General features: G+C 52.3%; 1 protein-coding gene across 2 annotated transcripts in view; it reads right to left on the bottom strand.

The window, feature by feature from the left end:
* SHANK2 (SH3 and multiple ankyrin repeat domains 2) overlaps positions 1 to 22,955 on the bottom strand; it is a 638,889-nt gene that overhangs the window by 175,677 nt on the left and 440,257 nt on the right. For both annotated transcript variants that reach the window (XM_025357432.1, XM_025357433.1), the window contains 2 exons: positions 18,551 to 18,633; positions 16,798 to 16,922 (listed from right to left, as the gene is read on the bottom strand). In XM_025357432.1, the coding sequence (XP_025213217.1) occupies positions 16,798 to 16,922; positions 18,551 to 18,633 (208 nt within the window). The remainder of the gene's footprint in view (positions 1 to 16,797; positions 16,923 to 18,550; positions 18,634 to 22,955) is intronic.

The following is a 22,955-nucleotide window of genomic DNA, read 5'->3' as shown; positions in this document are numbered from 1 at the left end:
TTTTTTTTGAGACGGAGTCTCGCTCTGTCACCCAGGCTGGGGTGCAGTGGCGCAATCTCGGCTCACTGCGAGCTCCGCCTCCCGAGTTTACGTCATTCTCCTGCCTCAGCCTCCCGAGTAGCTGGGACTACAGGTGCCTGCCACCTCGCCCGGCTAGTTTTTTGTACTTTTTAGTAGAGACGGGGTTTCACCGTGTTAGCCAGGATGGTCTCAATCTCCTGACCTCGTGATCCGCCCGTCTCGGCCTCCCAAAGTGCTGGGATTACAGGCTTGAGCCACCGCGCCCGGCCATACAAGTTTTTTAAAAAGTTACTTTACAGAAGAGCCAAGGTGACTATAGTTAATAATAATGTATAGTATATTTCCAAATATACAAGAGAATATTTGGAAGGTTCCCAGCACAAAGAAATACATGTTGGAGGTGACATCGCAGTTTATTCTGATTTGATCCTTAGACATCGTGTAGATGTATTAAAACATCACACGGGCCACATAAATATGTACAATTACTAGGTAGCCGTTAAAAAATAGCTGAGACTCACCCTCTGTGAGTCTCACCCTCAAAGACTCTGTGACTCACCCTCCACCCGTCTCTTCCTCCAAGGGGTTACCTTGGAGGAAGGCTTATCTTGAAGGATTATCACATGGGTATGGAGATTTCCAGAACTTTTGCATAACATTTATGTTCCCTTGGAAAATGTGGTGTACAGAGAATAAATATAGTATTTTTGCGTCCTTTTTTAAAAAGCAGAAATATTATCATACTACAGTGGTTGGTCTGTGACCTGTGGTTGGCATTTGAGATGGTGTCTCGGGAATCATGTTGTGGTTGGTACGCAAATACTCCTCTTTCTTTTATACGTCGGCATCGTTTTTGGTCATTTTAATGAGGGTTGATCTCCTGCCATGTGCTGGGTGCTTTCTCTTGCAGGTGAGCAAGAAAGGCAGTCTTTGCTTTCATTGAGTTACGGTCCCATGGGAGAAGACAGACCAACAATAAAAGGTGAATAGAAACTATACCGTGTGCTGGTTGAACTATGAATAAACAGGAAGCCGATTAAGGGACTGCAGGTGGAGGAGGGGGAGGAACAGAGAGGCAAAGAGGTGACCTGGGGTCGGGGGCTGAGCTGGAGCTGTGCCCGGGGTCTCAGCTTACCCAAGGGTTGTACGTGGCGGCGAGCAGGGGTCACCATTGGTTCTGTTTCAGAGCCCAGGAAACATGCTGCTGCCCCAGATCTAACAGGAAAGCCCAACTGTTCAAAAGTTAAACAACGAAAAGGGAAGAACATTGCTGTTTAAAAAATTTTAAATTAAAAAAAAATGTAGTAAAAGACACAAAGCATAAAATCTGCCATTTTAAAGTGGCCAGTTCATGGCATTAACTACATTTACAGTGTGTGCAGCCATCACCAGCACGCATCTCCAGAACTTTCTCTTCTTCCCAAATGGAAACTCTGTCCCCATTACACACTAACTCCCCATCCCCTTCCCCAGCCCCCGACACCCACCATCCTACTTTTTGTCTCTATGAATGTGACGAATGTGACTACTCTAAGAACCTCACTGGAGCGGAACCATACAGTCAAAAGGAAGAGAACGTTGTGTTTGGCTACTCCTGGCATCTGTCCATCTGCTTCCCCATGGGTCCCAGGCTGGATACCTCCGTGTAGGGTGGAGGCAGTGACAGGAACTGAGAGGGGCCCCTGTCCCAGGGCAGGACCAGCAGCCCTCCTGCAGGGCAGCTCCCACCTGCTGCAAATACAAGAGGGAGGCTGATCTTGGAAGAACACGCCTTTCCAACATGCATTCCCAGAGACAGTGCAGATCTCAGCAAAGCCAGGGGTGAGGACAGCGCTGAAATCCATCTCCAGACCTGCCTGCCAAACCCCACAGAGTCACTGAGTCCCGATTTGCTGTGCTCATTTAATTGATTCCTTCCTTCATGCATTCAGCAAACAATAGCCCATGCCTTTTGCCAAGACTGACACCTGTGCCTCAGATAAACACGTGGGGAAAGGTGACCCCAGCCTGGTAGGGACTATGAACAAGTAGGAAATTCATCAAAAGATCTCATCAAAGGCTGGGCACGGTGGCTCATGCCTATAATACCAGCACTTTGGGAGGCTGAAGTGGGCAGATCACCGAGTTCAGGAGTTCGAGACCAGCCTGACCAACATGGTGAAACCCAGTCTTTACTAAAAATACAAAAATTAGCTGGGTGTGGTGGTGCACCCCTGTAATCCCAGCTATCTTAGGAGGCTGAGGCAGAAGAATTGCTTGAACCTGGGAGGCGGAGATTGCAGCGGGCTGAGATCGTCCCATTGCACTCCAGCCTGAGCAACAGAGTGAGATTCTGTCTCAAAACAAAAACGAAAACAAAAATAAAAAACACGTCAAGAATGCTTTGAAGAGGCAGACAAGTTACACACAAGCTTCGTCCTGCTCAATGCCAGAATCCCGGTGTTGCTGGGCTGAGGCAGGGGCTGTCTAGAGGGGCTACAGGCTGGGGATAGGGCTGGCCATGGGGCTGCTGGGCACGCAGCCTGTTTTCCAGGAACAACAACAAAAAACCTGAACAATAAATCAGTGCACTGGAATCAGAAGGCTTATCAAAAACCACTCTGGGAAAATTAACTGACAACAAAAAATATCTTCCTGGAACAGATGAGGCTGGGCCCAACACAGGAATTAAAACCAATCACTGCTGACCCCACACGGGTGCTGCAGAGGTTCAGCTGCTATATTTACAACAAGGGAATGATGCATATGCCACAAATTAGAGGCAGCGTTGCCTGCCATGGGCCCTTGGGGCTGAGTCCCCTCAAGTTCAGTGGCCAACACCTCCTAGTTTTGCTTCAGTCCGGGATCAGGCTGGGGAGCTGGGGCAAGGCAGAGTGCCCTGGGCTTTGAGTCCAGCATCAGGATGGCCAGGACCCCCGAGAGCCCTCTGACCCCCTGCCTTACTGCAGCAGGAGTCACACACAGTGTCCAAGAACTCTGGAGCCGGAGCCGGACTTGGGTTTGAATCCTGCCCCGTCACTCCCTCACTATCTCCTGTGACTTGGGTTATCCTATGTTCACCAAACCTCAGCTGCTCCATGTGCAAAATGACACTAATGCCACCTGCGTCCTCAGACTGCTGAGCGTGGAAGGGGACCCTGGCATACAGTAAGTGCTTAAGAAGTGGCAGAGGTCATTATTGAAATAGTCCTTGTTATTGTTCCCAGAGCTGTGTGGACCCCCAGAACTCGCATGCTGGTAGCCCATGGCGGTGAGGGCAGCATTTTGATCTCCTATGCTCCGTGCCCCCTCAAACCCAGGCCATTCAGAATAAATGACTGTGAGCCCCAGTCTGGAAAGATCGTTTCCCTTCCCAGCTAGAAAGACTCATCCATCAAGCTGTGTCAGACGCGCCTGAGCCCTCCAGGGTGGTCAAAGGTAATGAAGCTTGTGTCCCAAGTGCAGCATTTAGGGCTTCCCAAGGCAAAGTGCCCAAGCAGGCTCTCTACTCTCCAAGTTCACGGTGCACAGTAGCCACGGCTTGCCTCTCCCAACACACAGGATCTCCAAGGGCCGCCCTCCCATCCCTCTTGTTTCTCAGCCCATGTTTTTCCTCCTTCCTTCAGTTTGACAGTATGGGTACAGCAACCACTTTGCAGGATGCCTCTGCTTAGGGATGCCTGAGCATGGGGCTAAGGAGAAACATGGGACCTGAATTCTGCACTCTTTGGGAAGAAGGACCACATAGGATTAAAATCTGTTTCACCAACCACTAGGCTCCAGGCCTGAGTCTACCCAGCAGCTGCTCAAAGTAAGTTTGCAGATGTGTGTAACCCAGACAGATACCCTCACCCCGCGTGCTCCAGTCCTTGTTGGAACGATTTTCAAAGAATCACAGTCCAGATGCCAAATAGATAGGAAACAGGGTTTCCGATCTTTAATAGTACTTCTCCAGTTATTAAAGGGAATCTTTTTATTTATTTATTTATTCTTGAGACGGAGTCTTGCTCTGTCGCCCAGACTGGAGAGCAGTGGCACAGTCTCGGCTCACTGCAATCTCCACTTCCTGGGTTCAAGCGATTCTCCCTGCCTCAGCCTCCCAAGTAGCTGGGATTACAGGTGTCCGCCACCACGCCCAGCTAATTTTTGTATTTTTTAGTAGAGACGGGGTTTCACCATGTTGGCCAGGCTGGTCTTGAACTCCTGACCGCAGGTGATCTGCCTGCCTCGGCCTCCTAAAGTGCTGAGATTACAGGCATGAGCTACCACGCCCAGCCAAAATAAATCTAACTTAAAGCACAAAGCAGTATCTTTTGGTAGCCCCACCTTTTATAATCTGTACGTAGAAGTAAGCCCCCAGTTTTCCTTCAAGGCTTGCCCGTCATAACTTTTATTCCTCTCAGCTTTCTGTCTAAGCTCCCTCTGTTTCTTTGTTTTCCTCCTTCCTCTAGAATCTGCATCACAGAAGACATCAAACTGGGCAAGACTCCTCCTCCCTGACAGGTGGCACAGGAGGGTGGCTGGAGCGGGAGGGTGGGAAGCAATACATCGATCTTGGAAGAACGGCCTGGCTCTGCCACTCGCTGTGTGTCTGTGGGTACGTGAGTCCCCACTCTGTGCTGTGGCCTCCTCACGCAGGGAAAGGAACTGATAAAAGTAACCGAGTCGGCCGGGCGCGGTGGCTCAAGCCTGTAATCCCAGCACTTTGGGAGGCTGAGACGGGTGGATCATGAGGTCAGGAGATCGAGACCATCCTGGCTAACACGGTGAAACCCCGTCTCTACTAAAAAATACGAAACACTAGCGGGGCAAGGTGGCAGGCGCCTGTAGTCCCAGCTACTTGGGAGGCTGAGGCAGGAGAATGGCGTAAACCCGGGAGGCGGAGCTTGCAGTGAGCTGAGATCCGACCACTGCACTCCAGCCTGGGCGACAGAGCGAGACTCCATCTCAAAAAAAAAAAGTAACCAAGTTAAACCGAACACAAAGTGAGTTCATGTGTGTGAACTCTCAAAAACGGTGCTGGCACACAGTAGGTGCTCAAGCAGCACGGGCATTTTACACAGTCGCTGCCACGGCTGTTCTGAGTTTTATTTGCAGTGTGTATCATGCTGCCCAGCAGTTAAGCTTTTGTTGGGTCTGAGTTCTATCTTAACGGAAGCGGGCAGGACCCCCTCCCCTCTTCAGTCCTTCTGGACAGGCGTGAGACGAAGGTCATGAACTCAGCACTCACTGAACACCCGCCTGTCCCACCTGGGATGGGGACTCTGGGGTGTGCATCGGCAGTTTCAAGAAACACAGAATTACCGCATGACCCAGCAATTCCACTCCTAGGTATGTACCCCAAAGAACTGAAAACGAAAACTGGTACAAAAACGTTCGCGTCGACTTTCTTCACAATAACCAGAAGTTGGAAACAGCCCAAGTGTCCCTGAACTGGTGAATGGATAAACTAATTGTGGTCTAACCATGTGGTGGAATGTCATTCACCCACAAAAGGAAGGTAGTACAGACACGCTACCACACGGCTGAACCTAAAGCACATGATGCTGAAAGAAGACAGAAAAAAGGTTGCCTAGAGCATGATTCCGTGGATGGAAACCATCCGGAACAGGCAGACCCAAGACGGAGAGGGGATGAGTGTTTGCCTGGGGCTGGGAGGGAGATGGAGAGTGAGTGCTAATGGGTTCGATGGTAAATTTTATGGTCTGTGTATTTTACCACAACAAAAAAAGACATACCCAAGCGAAAAAAAAAAGTTTATAAACACATGACAAAGTGTATTACTAACAAGACACATATAAAGAAATAAAATTCCACAAAGATAAACCTTGTTTTGCGGACACTGTCTCCTGGTGGCAGCATCCCTGGTTTTTTTCTTTGGTTTCTCTGCATTACCAATTTTATTTGTGTCTGACATGATTTACTCGAAACATAGTGAAATAACACTAATGTAAAATCTGGCCACCAGGCAGATATGGGGGTAGAGTTTACTCAAAATTTCCTAGGAGGAGGGGTACACATTCCCCCTGTAAACCTCTCAGGATTTGAGTGGGCCTGGGGAGAGAAGGCTGGCACCTTCCAGGGAAGGGCTGGCTTCTCACGCTCTCTCTGATGTAAATGAGTCCACCCCTCCACCTCCACCAGCTTTTCAAGTTCCGGCACTGATGGAGATGGGGATAGGGGTTTGGGAGGAAGGATCCCCTTCTCCAAGACAGAAGTTCTATCCTGGCTGTGCTCTCCTCGGTGGTGCCTTCCTTTCCTTAAGGAATATTTATTGGGTGCTTGCCACGTGCTCGGCTCTGGGTGGTCCCTTATCTGACGGGGCGTGTGCAGGAAGTGACTATAGCAAGGGGTTATAAGTGGGCACCACAGGCAACTTTCAGACATCTGAGGCAGATGCAGGTGGAGGAGACAAAATTGTGGGCAAGTGTCTGGGGCCAGGAGGAGTGTGGAACATTCCGCAGACCAGGGAGAGCGCCCAATGGCGACGTCCATCTCCTCACTGGCCTGGCACACGTGCCATCTCCCCTTCTCACCGATATAACCCACTCCTCTCTCTGCAGCCCCAGCCCTGAGGGTGCTGATGGAGGTGCACATGCCCAGGACAGCCCCTGTTTATCTCCATGACCCCCTAGGTCCTGCCACGAGACTGAATACAAAGGAGATGCATGGAAAAGTCTGCTCCATAGGACCCATCTGAAGATCCCGGGGAGAGGGAAGCAGATAACTTGCTGGTGGGTGGTTGATTTCGTGAGACCACAGTGGGGCCACCATTCTCAGGGCTCCACAGCATCAGCTCTGCCTCCCCTTCTCATCCCACTCTGCTTGTGGGAGCGCACACATCCTAACTCCCAGGGCTGACAAACTCCATCAATTAAAAGACCCGGTGGGGCACTTAGCACAGGGCCTTCCTCCAGTTCATTTGCCAATCTAACCGCTTGTATCATGAAACTCCCCACAAAAGGGCACCAAAGGCGAAGACAAATCAATGCTAACAAGAGCCTGCTGAGCACACTGGGAAGCGGGCAGTGGGTGTACGGGAGGGAGGAGGGGGCAGGTGGAGAGGACCCAGAGGCACGAATGGGTGCATCAGAGGACCTGGTGCCAGCAGCGTCCAACATGGGGATGTCAGCCTACTATGCCTCCTGCTGCCTTCGCTCCATGTAGCCTGGGGCTGGGTGTACAGCATCCACACACAGAAAAAGATGGCTATAATGTTACATCCCAATGATCTGGGACTTACCTGGACCATGAGGTAGACACAGTGCAAAAGAAACAAGCTTTGAAGTCAGCTTAGATTCAGACCTCCCTGGAGGGCCCTGGGCAGGTTTCTTAATCTCTCTGAGGCTCAGTTTCATTACCTGCAAGATGAGTGTAAAACTACTTCCCAGGAGTGCCCATCACTGAACATATGCGCTGGGGCCTCTGTTATGCACCTGGCACTGTGTTGCATGCCGGAGATGTAGCAGAGACATGGTCAGCAAACTCTCTGGCCCACAGAGAATGTTCCCTGAGGGAGGTGGATAGTAAGTCAGTCACCTAACACAGGAAATGTATGATTCCTATGGTCACGGAAGCACACGGTGTGAGTGTAAGAGTCAGGGAAACCTGAGGGTGCCAAGAGGGTCCTCTCTGAGAAGGCATGATGTGAGCTGAAACCACAGTGGTGAGGGAAGTGGGGCTCAAAGTAGATGCAGATGGACAAGGCAGGACATGGCAGATGCTCGACCACGTTGGCTCCTTGGCCCCTCCTTGTGGAAGGGATTTCTCTACCAAGTAGATGAAACTGTCACTAAGTAATGAGCCTCTATGCTCAGAAACTCCAAGGATGCAGGGGACAGAAGTGAAAGGTGCAGGGACGGAGGCAGGGGACATGCTGAGGGCTTCCTCCAGACTCCTGAGGAAGGCTGCATCCTATCCTCCCAGCTCTCTAGTTCAGCACCCTGCAGGGGGCCAGCGCCCTGGAGTGGTTCAGCACCCTGGAGAGAGACCATGCCCCACAGGGGTTCAGCACCCTGGAGAGATCCAGCTACGCGCTCACTCTGTGCAGCTGTCCAGTCACACACATTTGTACCTACTTAACTAACATCCCAGGCCCCCACTAGACCAGTTGCTCACCCCCAGCTTCACAGCATCTGATCACTCCCCAAATCCACCTTGAACATTCCTGACCCCCTAAGCTTTAGCTCAAGATCTTTCTCCTCAGTTCTGCCTGCAGAAACCTCACTAACCCATCAAAGCCTGGAGCCAACACCATCTTTCATGAAGCCCTTTTCCTGATTTACTCTGGGGCCTTTGCCACACTCTGCTTTTTGCCTGCCCCTCCTAAACTGTGTGTTCCCCAAGGAACTGTGTCTGATTCACGTCTTTCTTCCGGCCCAGCACCTGAGAGGCAGAATGTATGCTTCAGAAATGAATGAGTGAAGTTTCAGAAGTAATTTTTACAATTGCCACCATTTGTTGAGAACTCATGATGCCAGAAACTGCTACATGCTTCATACACACTTTTATTTACAGTTTGAGAAACTGAGGCCAAGAAATGAGCAACCTGCCCAAGTTCACACAGTTAAGAAGAGGCAGAGCCTGGATTCAAACCCGGATCAGACGGCACAGCCTGTGCCCTTGACCGTGGCTCCTCTCCGCCTCTCTCCAACCCCGTGTGCTGCCATCTGCCAGTCCCACGGCATCTGAGCACAGCAGCCACGGTCCCCTGAAGTGATTCTGAATCTTTTTATAGCCTGAAATTGAAATCACTGATGCTTCAAATTAGAACCCCAAAATGAACGAGCCAAGATTTCAGATTTGCAAGTTGCCGAGCTGCCCGCATCCACCTTCTCAGCAAGATTCCTGGGCTGCTCCTCAGCCCGGACCACCTGTTCCCAGTCAATATGGAGGACAAAGAGAACGACCTCCCCAGGCCCAGAAGGCCACGCGCAGAAAAGGGATCCAACCTCCCCGCCATCCAGGACTCCCCACGGAGCAGTGGCCTCTGCCTGGGAGAAGAAAGACCACAGTGCGTTAAGCCTCAGAGAGCAGACCCCAACGCTGCTAGCCTCAGAGAGTGAAGACCCCCCAGTGCTATTAGCCTTAGAGGGTAAAGGCCCCCAGTGCTATTGCCCTTGGTCAGTGGATCCTGATGACACGGTGAGAAGCCACTGAGCTGTCAGGACAGAAACACCCCACACTCAGAGGGATGCAGGACAGACCCTGTTTGTCTTTGGTGTGAATGCAATGAAATATTGGCCTTGATGACCAAAGCACCAATGTGACCCTGCTCAAGAATTCAGCAGTCACCCTGGGTTCCTGCTGACATCAGCTGGTCTTTGGTCTTTAACTTGGTTATTAAGTAGCCATTTAAAACCATTTAAATAAGAGCAGAAGAAATTTTGGGGGTGGGGTGCAGAGAGTTTCCAGATTGGTCATCAGGGCCACCAGCAGGACAAAGTCTCTCACAATATCCCAAAAGGCGAGCTAGAGAAATGTGACTGTGTGATGTGGCTGAACCACTAGACCCAAGGGATGCTGGCACCAGGCAAACCACAACAGGGCTCTGGCCTTGGCCCTGGGATTTGCTGCTAGAGGGCAAAGCGGGCATCAGGAATAGGAATTCCAAGGTGATCTAAAAGCCGGACCCACGCCAACACAGAATTGTACAGGGTGGTGAGTGCTCTGGGAGCAGGAGTTTGAGCCAAAGGAGGAGATGTGCCTGCCAGGGACTTCGGAGGCTGGCGGGCGGGGTGGGGCAGGTACCTGTATTAGCGATGTTCCCCACAACAGAGGCATAAGGAAACCATGGCTCATGTACTCTTGGCTGGAAGTGTCTGATGGACTTGGCACATGCTGGGTGTGCTCTGTGACTGCTACATGCTTCACATAACAGTGGTAATGAACATCAGTCATTATGATAATATTATTATCCCTGTTTGTTCAACTAATAGCCACTGGTTTCCTCTTCTGAGTCGGGCATCATTAATGATGATGAAGGACAAGATGATGATCCATGACAAGTACTGACTGAGGCCCGGTGAGGTGATGTATCTTTAGTTCCAATGCTTTGGGAGGCTCAGGTAGGAGGATCATTTAAGGCCAGGAGTTTGAGATCAGCCCAGGCAACAAAGCAAGACTCTGGCTCTATAAAAAAGTACACAAGTTAGCTAGGTATGGTGGTGCATGCCTGTAGTGTAAGCTACTTGGAAGGCTGAGGCGGGAGGATCTTTTGGACCCAGGAGTTCAAGGCTGCAGTGAGTTGTGATTGTGCCATGGCACTCCAGCCTGGGCAACAAAGCAAAATCCTGTCTCTAAAAAAGAAAGTTGATTGAATGCCAGCTCTGTGCTCCACGCCTCTGACCAGCAGTCCAGTGCTGAGAGCTCAGTTCGTCTCAGGTGATTCTACTGTCACAACCACACATTTCATTGACAGGAATACCGGGACCCAGCAAGAGTAATGACTGATCGTGCTGAATCTGGACTTCATTTTCTTTCCTCCAAGTAATATTTAAGTCTGAAGCTGGGGAGGGGAGGTTGACCCTTGAGTAGCGAGCTCTAACAACTGTTCCTCACGCCTGCTTGGTTGAAAAGTCAAACATGCTAGAGGCCACCTCACATTTCTCAAGTCCAATTTTAAAATACCAGCCTAAGAAACTTTTTTTTTTTTTTCAAGACGGAGTCTTGCTCTGTTGCCCAGGCTGGAGTTCAGTGGCGCAATATCGGCTCACTACAACCTCCACCTCCCGGGTTCAAGCGATTCTCCTGCCTCCGCCTTCCAAGTAGCTGGGATTAACAGGCACATGCCACCATGCCCAGCTAATTTTTGTATTTTTAGTAGAGGCAGGGTTTCACCATGTTGGCCATGCTGGCCTCGAACTCCTGACCTCAAGTGATCTGTCCACCTTGGCCTCCCAAAGTGCTGGGATTACAGGCATGAGCTGCCACACCCGGCCTTACAAGACCCTCCCAGGGTCTCTGAGGAAAACACCAGTGCATCCCTCTTAGCATCCTGACTTAAATACAAACCACGAGTATAAAGCAGATCCACACCCCCTCTCGTGCAAGTATTTAATACGAGGAAAAAGTAATTAGCAAACTCGAGCACCACTTTTCAAGGATGAAGGATACTGCTGCCTGCTTTAACTGCAAGGGAAAACCTATTTAGAGAAATTAACGCAAAAATGAGATTGGCCACTTCAGGGCCAAGAAAACAACCACAAAAACCATAGGCGTCGTCAGAGCCCTGCAGCAGGCGGGTGAGGAATGGCCCCGGGAAAGTAATTAATGCCCAGGAAGCCTTTTTCCTCTGACAGCAAACAGCACCACCTGTGCCAAGGGGGGCTGGACATTTGTCTCCCGTGTGAGACAACTTTCTCTAAGACACACTTTCCTATGTATGAGATGGATACTTTTCAAAATAGGAATACTTCGATTCCAGGAAATCTGAGAGAAACATCTGAAAGAAAGAGAAAATAACATAATCTCACCACCTAGGGGTTAATGTTTCCTGTCCTTTTTGTTTTCTTCTGTGCCTACACTGGGGAAAGATGGTATTAGACGATACTGTGCTGAGCATTTTGATTCTGCCTTTCTCACTAAGCAGAATGTAGCCTTTCTCGGTTGGTATTAAGAGCTCCTTGTAAACATCATTTTTAATGTTTTCTTATGAATTCACAACAGATGTTCACTGTCACTGAACCATACTCCTATTAGCCCCACCCCCTCCCCGCCTCAACTCCTTGTTTCTGCCACACTGTAACTGCTACCTGTTTTAATTTTTAATTATTATTTATTATTATTATTATTTTGAGACCGAGTCTTGCTTTGTCACCCAGGCTGGAGGGCAGTGGCCATGATCTCAGCTCACTGCAACATCCGCCTCCCAGGTTCAAGCGATTCTCCTGCCTCAGCCTCCCAAGTAGCTGGGACTACAGGCGCCGCCACCACGTCCAGCAATTTTTTTGTATTTTTAGTAGAGACGGGGTTTCATCGTGTTGGCCAGGATGGTCTCGAACTCCTGACCTCAGGTGATCCACCCTCCTTGGCCTCCCAAAGTGCTGGGATTACAGGCATGAGCCACCATGCCTGGCTGATTTCTGCCTGTTTTTAAAGATTATTCCCTTAGCATGGATTCCTAGATGTAAAATTCCTGGTTCAGCTTTATGGCTCTTGTTACCTACTGCCACATTGATTTTGAGAACATCTATGGCAACCTAGTCTTTCCCCCAGCAACATGTGAGTCCTGTCACCAGCAACGTGTATAGTCACAAAGAAGTATTTGCTAATGTGAAAACAAAATGGGCACCTCACTGCTTTTCTTCTTACCATTTGCCCATTTATACATAAAACTCATCAAAGTGTTGTTCATGCATCTTTGAGCCACGACATTACAGAGTCGGACAGCCTGGGCTGGAATTCCACCTTCTCCACTCACCAGCTACACGGCCACGGGCCAGTTACTTCACCTGTGTGCCTCAGTTTCCCCATCTGTAAAATGGGGAGGAACACACATGCTGTACGGATGACTCTGAGGGTTGGATGGGGCACTGCAGGGCTTCTAGCGCTTGGAGATCCACCTCAGCTGCTATAAACAAGGACACGGGCTTCTTGGGACATTTGTTGCAAATGTTGTTTGTCCTCTGCCTGCCTGCTGTTGAGTTGAATCGTAAGGATGCCTCAGATACAGGATATTTTAGATCATGAAAGTCACTCAAGAAACAAAATTTAGGTTGTCAAAGAAGGGGTTTGTGGAAGACGGTCCTAGTCTTAAGGAGATTAGCGCAGCACCAGCTTGTGTTTGGGTCGAGGAGGCTTTAGTCGGCAGGTCACGTCAAGAGGCTGGAATGTCAACTTGGGCCGGGCCAGTGGGTCACCGCCTTTCCTGTCTGTTGGGACCCCCAGCATCACCACTGCAGCTTTCACGGATGCCCCAGCTCTTGCCTCATAGTTCTGATTCAGGGTGTGTGGGCTGGAGAACAGATTCCTATAAACCTCGGGTGACTGGGACGCCCAGCCAGGTTTCACTGAGTGAGACCTACGGTGAACCCCGCAAGACATCAAAGTGGTGTCCCCACCCCCACATCTCCTTAAACACTTGATGCACTACCGTCCTCCGGGAGCCACCCACAGGCTTAGGACGTATCATGAACTTCAGAAGCAGTCTCTGACCTCTCCAGCCCCATGTTGTGGGAGTGAAGGGGCCTAACCAGGGTCATCTCAAAAGAGACAGCAAACAAAGTCTTCAGCAAACTCTTACAGCAGGCTGACTCTCCCTCGAAAGACTCTGGTCTCGGCTTCCTGACAAGCTCCAATCATTATGAAAATCAGTTTGGACTGGGTTTCCTGTTGTCACCAGAGGGACGTGGGCCTCTGTCATTCCTGGCTGGTGGAGGCCCCGTCGTCACCTCTGACCTGCATGGAGAGAAACACCTGCCCTGCTTCTCTCAGGGGCTGTCACTGCTCCAGCATCCACCCCTCTGCAAGCCTTGGCCTCGGCCTCCCCCTGCAGGTCCCATGGGTGATCTCTGCAGGGGCATTCAACTTCCCACTGCCCTGCCCCTCCCACGGCCTCTAAAATCTCTCTGGCTCCTTCTCCACTGGGCTGGTTGACATTTCACAATCTGGAATGGCTCAGTGTCACTGGCTATCTCAGGGATTCCGGCACACCAGCTGATCCGAAATGGTAAATCACACCGTCCACGGAGCCACTGTGATCAAATGTCCCTATCCACGGGACATCCGCTTATCCTTCACGTCCACCTCTGAGGTGAACCTTTTATTACAACACAGCTTGTGCGATAACATCTGTCTGTCTGATGAGATTCCCGATTTGGCGACAGCTCAAAGCCTTTGATTGTGGTTCGTAGGGTCAGGGGGTGGTCAAACCAGAAACAAAAACAACAGCAAAAGAACGAACTCTTCCCCAAAGCTTAGGTAGGAGAGAAATAAATTCTATAAGGTAAGTACCCAAGAAAGTCACGCACAGCAGGAAACCATGACAGGCGCCAAGGCCGAGAGCTGGAGGGCCACGTCAGGGCATTCTCACAAAGTTAATGAGGGAAAATGAAGTTCTGGAGACGCCAAAGACGTTAAAAGCCAACATTCACTTCAAAGGGTGCCCCTTCATCCAAAAGTTCAGACCGCAGCATGCAGTTTTAAAGAGAAAATAAAAATCTGTCACACTTTCGAGGTTCTTTCAAATAGCAGAGAGAAAGGAAGGCCTGCCAAGGGCTGCTTGGGGTAAGGAAGACACAGTGTCTGCATTTCAGGCAGCTTTTCACGTGGAGACCTTGCACCTCACCGAGAGCTCAGAAACCCCACCGACTCGAGGGCTGGCTGCTCACCAAAAAGAAAATTCACGTGAGACACGTGACGCTATTTCACACCATCCCTCCAAGGTCAAAGCTCTTCACCGAAAATAGAGAAACATGGTCTGTCGGAACAAACACGCACCTATTAGGCTATACACGATTTTAATATTCCGGTGGCAAAATCCAGTCACTAGGAACACAACTCAATGGAATTCTCAGTCTTAAGCCCCTGGAGGAGAATTTCTGAGTCCCCAGAGGCATCTGTGGACATGAACTGTGAGGAGCCAGGATCGTGCAAGGGTCCAGCTGCCTGCGCCCCACACCCTCATTAGTGTAAGACTGGTGTACAGCAGCCTTGCAGTGCTGTGGAGGGCCCAGTGCTCCTTGGGTCATCTGTGACATCATAATGCAGGCACAGCCCTAATGCATCTCAGGACCAGCCATTCCTAGAATACCGGAAGTCAGAGGTTACCCAAAATATAAAACCTGCCCCCAAATGGCAAATATATTTGCATATCAGAGGTTAAAAGCAATGTCAAAGGAGGTGCTTAGAAACAGAAGTGTGGAAACTGTCAAAGCTCCAAATTTCCACAAAGGCTTCAAACCGACAGGACAGGTGCACCTTCTCGGCCCCACCCAGGCAAGCGCTGCAGCTACAGACAGCAACATCTTCTAACCCAGTATGGCTCTGCTCACTGGGCAAGTGCGGGGCCCACACACGTGCCTCAGCAGGCCACGTTTCTTTTATTGATGAGTTTATCCAGGAAACAGTCCAATGAGCTGAACAATGGGGGGTGCTCTTGCATCTGCAGCCCTCTTTTATTATTGAAAATCAAGAACCAAGAGCGACCTATTTCAACACCCCCCCATCCTGCCTGTCACACATGCACACACTCTTACACCATCTATAGACTTCAGCCTTGCTGCTAGGCCCAAGGCCACGCCCCCCCCAACACACACACACACGCACACACACACACACACACACAGGAAGGGGACTCACATCCCAACTGCATCCCACAGAGGATGATTCAACCCAGGCCCTCTGCATTTTCATGAAGGTTACAAATTGAATTAACCCCCGAAGCCATGGCGGGCTCCGGTCTCCATCATTCTAGTGGGCATCCGACAGTTTCAATGCACAAGAACCCAAATAAGTTCATTTCTCATTCAAATCAGGTTCTGATTGGTCGATAATCATTTAAATATATCTTCCAGCAAATCAAAGAGATCCACAGGACGCACACAGAATAAGTTTAAGCACCTGCTCCATCTTACCTGGCTCTCTAACAGTCTCTTCCCTTCTGACTTTCCATCGCTCCTTAATAGTCCTGAGGATCTCTAAGGAGATCACTAGCAGAATCACAGCATGATCAGCCAGCTTGGGAGCTTAGGCCTGACTGGGAGAAATGATCGCAGGTAGCCTTCTCACCAGGGGCTGGGATGTGGGATCCTTATTTACAGAACGAATATCTGGCCCAATGGCAGGGACCACCATATGGCTGGCTGGATGCCACGTACCCACCCCTTCCACCTGCATGTGGAGTTCTGATGTACACGAGGCAGGGCTCAGGGTGACAGAGAAGAGCGTGTGCATCCAAGAAATGCACACTCCCAACAAGGGCCATTTGAGTCTACCGAGCCTTTAAAATATCATCTTTTTCAACCTATAATGTTCTTTTCTTCTTCCTGTTTCCAAAGAGTCACACGTTCCTTTGCATAACAAGATTAAAAGTAACACCTAAACTCACAAAAAGGCCAGGTGATCAGATGCACTGGGGCCTCTGACCCCTCGTACACACCGACGTGCCAGCCCTAGGGACTGTTTGCTGTTTGGAGAGCCGGGGCACTCACACCTCTATTCTCTAAAGGAAGAAAATGCTCTTTCCTTTTCAGTACCTGCAAACGCTCATTTTCAAAGCATCTGAATTCCTAAGTTTCCTTTTTGCACCATCGACGCCAGCCATCCCTCTTGCCCAGGCTCCTTGGTCTTAGAAGGCCATTGTCCAACTGACAGGGTGATTACCACAACCTGCAAATCTACGAGCTCTTAGCCACCAATGTTACAGACCTCACACCAGCAACTGCCACACAAGAGTGCTTGCCGACTCACCCGTAGGACACAAGAACGGATGATGACTCCTCTTGGTACCTATTTATGGAGTCACACCTAAGCCACCCACAGATCTGCACATGTCCCCAACATCATGGTGACCACATGCCTCCACTTTCTATCTTCTACTTCAAGACCAATGGCCAAATTCCACAGACTTTTCCTCCTCCAACGGGTTACGGCCAAGGCCTCCAAGACAAGCCCAACACCAGGTCCGCAGGCAGAGGCACCCATGGTGGGAGAAATTGACCAAACAACAAAAGTTCATGGCAGACTCCACAAGCACTCCCAGACTGGGCTTCGTGGACGTGCTGCCAGGACTACGACCTCCTCCCCGAGAGTCGGCGCTCTCCCCAAGCAGAAAGATACAGACACCTGTGTCCCTACCTCAATCAAGAAGTCCCCGGTCCTTAGTCCGGCTTGCCACGCCACCCCACCTTCATCCACGGACTCCAGGTACTGCAGGGCTGGGAACGCCGGTGTTGGTGTGAATTCTTCAATGGGTGTGTCAGCTGGGAAGACAAGCAGCACCTGGTTACAAGCCTGGGAGATGTTTTCCAAATTCACATTGCCTGACCTCCCCAAGGGACCCCGGGAGGAAGTGGGCCCGCACACCTCCCATCGCAGGTGGCTGGTCCAGGCCAACTCTCCCCCAGGAATGGCTTGAGACTCATACTCATGGGCCGATGCAACTCAAACAATGAAGTCAACTGCACCTTGGTGCCGCCATCATATTTCTTGGCCTCTCTGCTGAAACCACGGGATAATGTGCTCTGTGGTACATGTCTACACGCCTGTCATTTTCTTTAAAAGCATCAGTGACTAAACATTTTCGGTTCTAAAAATGGAAAAGTTCCTCCCCTGCCACACAGAGCTACAGAAACACCACACTAAACCACTTGCCAAATTTACATCTACGTAGACTCGCAACCAAGGGAATTCAACTTGGAATGCGGACGGAACATCACGCTGACCCAGTGGGTGGCTACGGATTTGGAATCTGCTCATGAGTCCCGTCTACAGGGACCCCAGACCTCTGTGACCACACTGTGTGTGACCAGTGTCCCTGGGCACTGGTGTGTGTGTGTGGAGGGGGGGTTGCTGAGCCACCACTGCCCAGCACAATGAGGCTCAGCTTCTGGGGCCCACACAGCTGCCAGGTGCAACTCCAGGGCAGGAGACGGACTTTCCTAGGGAGGCATGAGTGGCCGGGGGTGGGTGGGTGTGGAGATGAAGATTCCAGCAGGGGGAGGGGAGAGCAAATCACACAGACAGGCGTGGACGCTCTCACAGAGACAGCTGCAACTGCTCTTTCTCTCTCTGGACAGCTTGCTATGGAGCTGCCTGAGTCTGAGGCAGGTGGGCACGCCAGCCGGGGAGGAGGCCTCCTACAGCACAGGTGCAGGACCCCTGGCACAGCGCGTAAGCCCTGAGATGAAACTTCCACATGGCTGAGCCACACACGCGGTGGGCGGATGTCCCCTCTCACGGGGAGGCGATGCCATTTTGTTTTCTTTTGGAGGGGAAGCTGTGCGTGCAGGGCGGCTGGCGGGTGTACCGCCATGGACGGCATCCCTGAGCCTCCCACGACGGGCCACGTAACGTGTGTGCTGCCGGCTCAGTCCATGGCAGAGGGGACCATCTTGTCACATTTTCTTTGCAAAGTCACCTTAGAGGCAAGCACACAAATGCCCGCTGCCCTTGGAGCCAAAGCCCACTCCCAGAATGGGGCAGTTTCTAGGTGCCTGAAACTCAGGCCTGGGCAATCCTGGGGATTTGAGAGCCGGAGCTCTGAGGGCAGCCACAGTGTGGCTCAAGTAGAACACAAAATTTTAACCACCCCATCATTTAAAAACAAAAGGTAGGAGGGGGCAAGGGGGAGAGAGAACCCGTTGAGAACAACGTTGTCTACAGAAAATTAAAAACATTCCTCAAGGAAACCCTGACGCTTTCTGAGTAAGGCGCAATGTGAAAGAACATGGTTGTCTAGCAACCAAGTGCCCCCAGGAAAAATGCTTATTTAATGCTTATTCCTGAGCCAGGAACGTTTTGCATGCAGGCGTACAAACACACACACACACACACACACACACACACACAAACATGGGAACATATTCAGGCTCGGAGCGGCTGCTCTTACCTTTGGCCCCTCGAAGCACGAATCCAAAGCCCTCATTGTCTTTTTTCTGCAGGACCACCGTCTTCTCCTCAATAATGCAGTCACTGTAGAGAGAATTCCGGGGACAGCGACCATTATTGTAGCCCGTCATCATCACCGCGGCCGCTCCTCCGCCGGGGACGTTCATCATCATAGCCAATTAATCACCCCAGCTCGCCAGATCCAGGCAGCATGGAGGAAAGGAGGCAGCGAGGGTGCAGGAGGAGCGAAGGAAGAGGGGGGTGGCTACCGGGATAGGCGAGCGTGGCACAATGAGACTTGCAGGGTGGGGGCAGGCAGAGCCGGAGCGAGCCGGAGGAAGGAGTCATACATGGTGGGGCGGCTGCCGGAGGGATGGCTGAGCTGCAGGCTCAAGGGGGGCTGGCCAGGACGCCGCCCAGGGCAAAGAAAGTAAGTGGCCCGAACGGCGGCGGCGGCAGCGGCGGCCTCAGCAGCGGCGGCGTCGGGAATGAGCTCCTCCGGCTTGTCCCGGCCACACGCATCTTCCAGCAGAGCCCGGGAAAACCAGCCAGAGGAGAAATGAGGCAGCAGTTTTGTTTTGCTTTTCCTTGAAGGGGGTTAAAAAAAAAAAAAATCAAATCCTATCTGCTCCCCGCACGAGCCGGCAGCAGGCACCAGAGACGCAGGGACCTGCGCGTCGCATCCAGCGCCCCCTCCCTCTCCCGTCCCGGCGCCGGCGGTGTGCGGCAGGCAGGAGCCCCCACAATCATCTGACGAGCCCACAGTGCGCCCGCCCGGCGGCTGCCTGGGCGTCATCCCGCGCAGAGCATCCGCAGGCTGGGCTGGGAGCGGGCGGGGAGCGGGAGGGGCTGGGGCTGTCTCTGCATCCCCCCCTCCAGCATCACCCCTGCCCCGTGGCCGGTGGGTGAGGCCGGGGGGTGAGGGGCTCCCTGGCAGAGGACTCAGGACATTTCGGTCTCAAAGCCCCTGAGGACACTGGCCCTCTGTGGGGATGATGAATCCATTGCTGGGGGAACTGGAGGGGGTATGGGCTGCCCCTTTGAGATGACAAGCTAGAGCCACACTGCTTGCCTCTGGCCATGGCATTTTTTTTTTTTTTTTAAGGAAAGAAACCAAAAAAGCTCCAACTTTGCGCTAGCTGCCACAGCATCCTCTCGCTTTTCCTGCTGGCACTCGCCACATGACCATCCAGCCCCTGAGGCACCCAGAGTGTGTGGGACGGGAACTGCTCAGTGAGCCTCCAGGCTGCGGCTGAACTGTCCTCCACCTCCACCTTCTGGGTGGCCTGCAGGGGCAGAAGGGGAGTGAGATGAAGGCCTGCCGGCACCCCGCTAGGATTCTGCTGCTGCCCGGAAGTTAGTGAGGAGCTGGGAAGGCCTCTGCAGAGGGGACCGGGGAAGGGAGGGAGGCAGCGTGGAGGGAGGCCTCTGCAGGGTCTTGCGGGGCTGTGTGTGAGCCTCAGGGGTGAGGAGAAAGGACACCAGGCCAGGGGCCCAGCCAGAAAAAGCTGCAGATGGGCCCTGAAGAACCGAGCAGGCCCCCGTCGCACAGGGGGAGTCCTGGGGACACAAATCTCAAACAGAGCCACGTGCTGACGGACTCTTGGTCCCAGAGGAGTACGGGTCAGCTCTGCCTGGCACCAGCACTAGGTTCACGGTTTACAGGAAGCACAGGGCCTCAGGTGCAGCCAACTGGTGACAGCACAGCCACCCCGGATTGGGGGGGCCCGGGAAGGAGGAGGGATGGGGCAAACGTGGATGACAGGGCTCAGCGTCCTGGACAAGGGATGGGCAGCGGCCCCTCAATCCTCCCATTTTACAGATGAGGCTGGTGAGGCTCAGAGAGGTCAGAGGACCCAGCTGGGGAACACGTGCTCTTCTCACCACTCCACACACCCACCCCTGATGGCATCAGAGGGTCGTGCATGGAGGCATGTTGGGGTGACCCCGTCTTCCCGGAATAGCCGGGCATGGGTGATACCTTCACAGCCGAAGACCAGGACAATCCAGGTGACTGGTCACTCCCGTCTCAGCAGCTGGGACGGGGGTTCTGGCCCTGGACCTTCCTTCCCCTGCCCCCTCCCCAAAGACAGCCTGCTAAGTGCAGGGAGCTCCACTCTGGGGAGCTCGGTCACAACTGTGAGCCCCTCTTGGCTCAGCCCCGGAAGCCCACTCGCCCTGCTCAGGGCCACCAGACAAGGGCTGACACATGGTCAGAGGTCCAGGACCCCAGGAGTCTGGGGGTGAGTTCACGCGGCTGTTGTGGCCTTTAGGAGATGATGGGGCTCTCTAAACCTCAGTTTCCCTACACAGCAAGAGTGGGTAAGAACAAACCGACAGGCCTTTTGGGATCACCATGGGGTCAGATGAGGCCATGCCATGTTGGTGTGGTGTAATAGGAGGCCTCAGGGAGCTGTCCCTGTAACGGCTGTCATTAACCTCCAGCAGGCCTGGTAGTCGGCCAGGACCCCGCAGCCCTGAGGAGGCTGATGGGGGGAGAGCTGGGGCTCTCTTGCCATGGATTTAGGGGCCCATGAGGCACTGATGAGCAGACCCCCTACCAGGCCCCTCGACCTGTCTCCATGGCCCCCCACAACCAGAACACAGACTTGTGCTTCTCACGGGAAACGCCTTCTAGTCACGTTTCCCCTCCGAACTTCTGAAAGGGGAGTCAGTCCGGCCCCGCCCCATGGCTCACTCACGGCCGGGCAGGCGCAAGCTGTGTGACCAGCCTGTGTGTCTCCTTCATGGAAGATTCTCTAAGGCCCTGGCTGTCAAAGCCAAGGGCCTCTGCTTAACCCTCCTGTGCACCTGCTCTCTGCAAGAGTTGCTGCCGAGGGTGACAGCCTCCCTGAAACCCTGAAAGGATGATGCCGAACCCTGGGGTCTGGATCTCAGTGCCCTGCACTCTTCCCTGGGGACACATGGGCCGATCAAGTCCATCTCCACCCATCTCCAAGGGGAACATGTCACGCGCTCCAGGCGCTCACTTGCACTGCTGGGCAGCTCCCTCCTGCAGTGCCCAACACCACCCAAACCTTGCATCTCCAAGATGATCCAGACCACTTCCTGCCAGCATACTCTGCGACGGGGAACTTCTTAGGGCCAGGGGGGCTGCCCAGACACTTGCTAGCTGTCTCCCACAGACTAGAGAAGGGCAGGGGCATTCCAGTGCGGCGGGTGGAGGCACCCGCTTTGGCATCACACAGAGCGTGGTTCAAATCCCAGCTTTGCTTTGACCCTGAGGTCACTGACCTGCCAGGCCCCAAAGCCTGCTCTGCAAAATGAGAACAACAGCAAGATGCGCCTGATGGGTCCTGAGTGGGAGGCCGTGAGTCGTCCATCCCTGCCTCAGAACCAGCCCCAGCAGGCAGCACGTGTTCATAACTCCAACAGTTACGAGTGGGATCCCGGTCTGCACACGCCACCCTCTCTTCCCCGACTCCCTTCCTCCTGCAGGGAACCCTCCGATCTCGACATCCAAGGCTAAAACCTTTTCAGTAATTCCTGATGCACCCGAGAACTTCCTTTTTGAAAGTTAGAGACGGGGTTTTGGTCTGCCACTCAGGCTGGAGTGCAGTGGTGCCACCACAGCTCACTGTAAGTTTGAACTCCAAGCCATAAGCGATCCTCCTACCTCAGCCTCCCAAGTAGCTGGGACTACAGGCACACACCCTCATGCCCGGCTAATTTTTAATTTTTTTGTAGAGACAGGGTCTCACTGTGTTGCCCAGGATGGTCTCAAACTCCTGATCTCAAGGGATGCTCCCTCCTCGGCCTCCCAAAGTGTTGGGGTTATAGACGTGAGCCACCACACCCTGCTCCCTCTGATAATTTTCTAGCCCACACTTGTAACTGTGCAAAGATCTTGCCCCAAGACTGTAATGGCCCTGTCCTGTTTACTCAGTAAAACACCAAACTGCTTAGTCTCTGACATTAAGAAGGACTGTTTCTAACTTCTCTTTCCTGCATTGTTTCAGGATCTAAACAGCCCCCGCTTCCCACCCACTATGACCCCATCTCACTTTCACTCACAGACAGACATGGGTTTCAATTTTAACCCAGACATTGACCACCTTGACTACTTACAGCCTCAATTTCCTGACCTGCAAAGTGGGGGAGAAACATCTGGCTTGTAAGGTTTAGGAGGAGCCAGTGAGGCGGTGCCCAGTGAGTGCCCCATGAGCAGGGGGCTCTCTGTAACCAGGGGAAGCTGCTCTTCTTAGCATCCCCATCCATCGTGTTGAGCTCGGTGACCCTGAAGAAAACGTCCCCTCTGAGCTTGCCTCTTGGTGGGGAGGGGACATTTTCTACAGGGTCAGTGGGGACAGTGACCTCATTCTGCAGACCACCCCAAATGCCCACAGCACCCCGCATAGGCCAGGTGCGCCATGTGCGCCCAGAGG

The sequence above is a fragment of the Theropithecus gelada genome, chromosome 14, assembly GCF_003255815.1.
Source record: "Theropithecus gelada isolate Dixy chromosome 14, Tgel_1.0, whole genome shotgun sequence".
NCBI classification, from domain to species: domain Eukaryota; kingdom Metazoa; phylum Chordata; class Mammalia; order Primates; family Cercopithecidae; genus Theropithecus; species Theropithecus gelada.
Note: the sequence above shows the minus strand (reverse complement) of the source record. Positions and strands in the feature narration are given on the sequence as shown.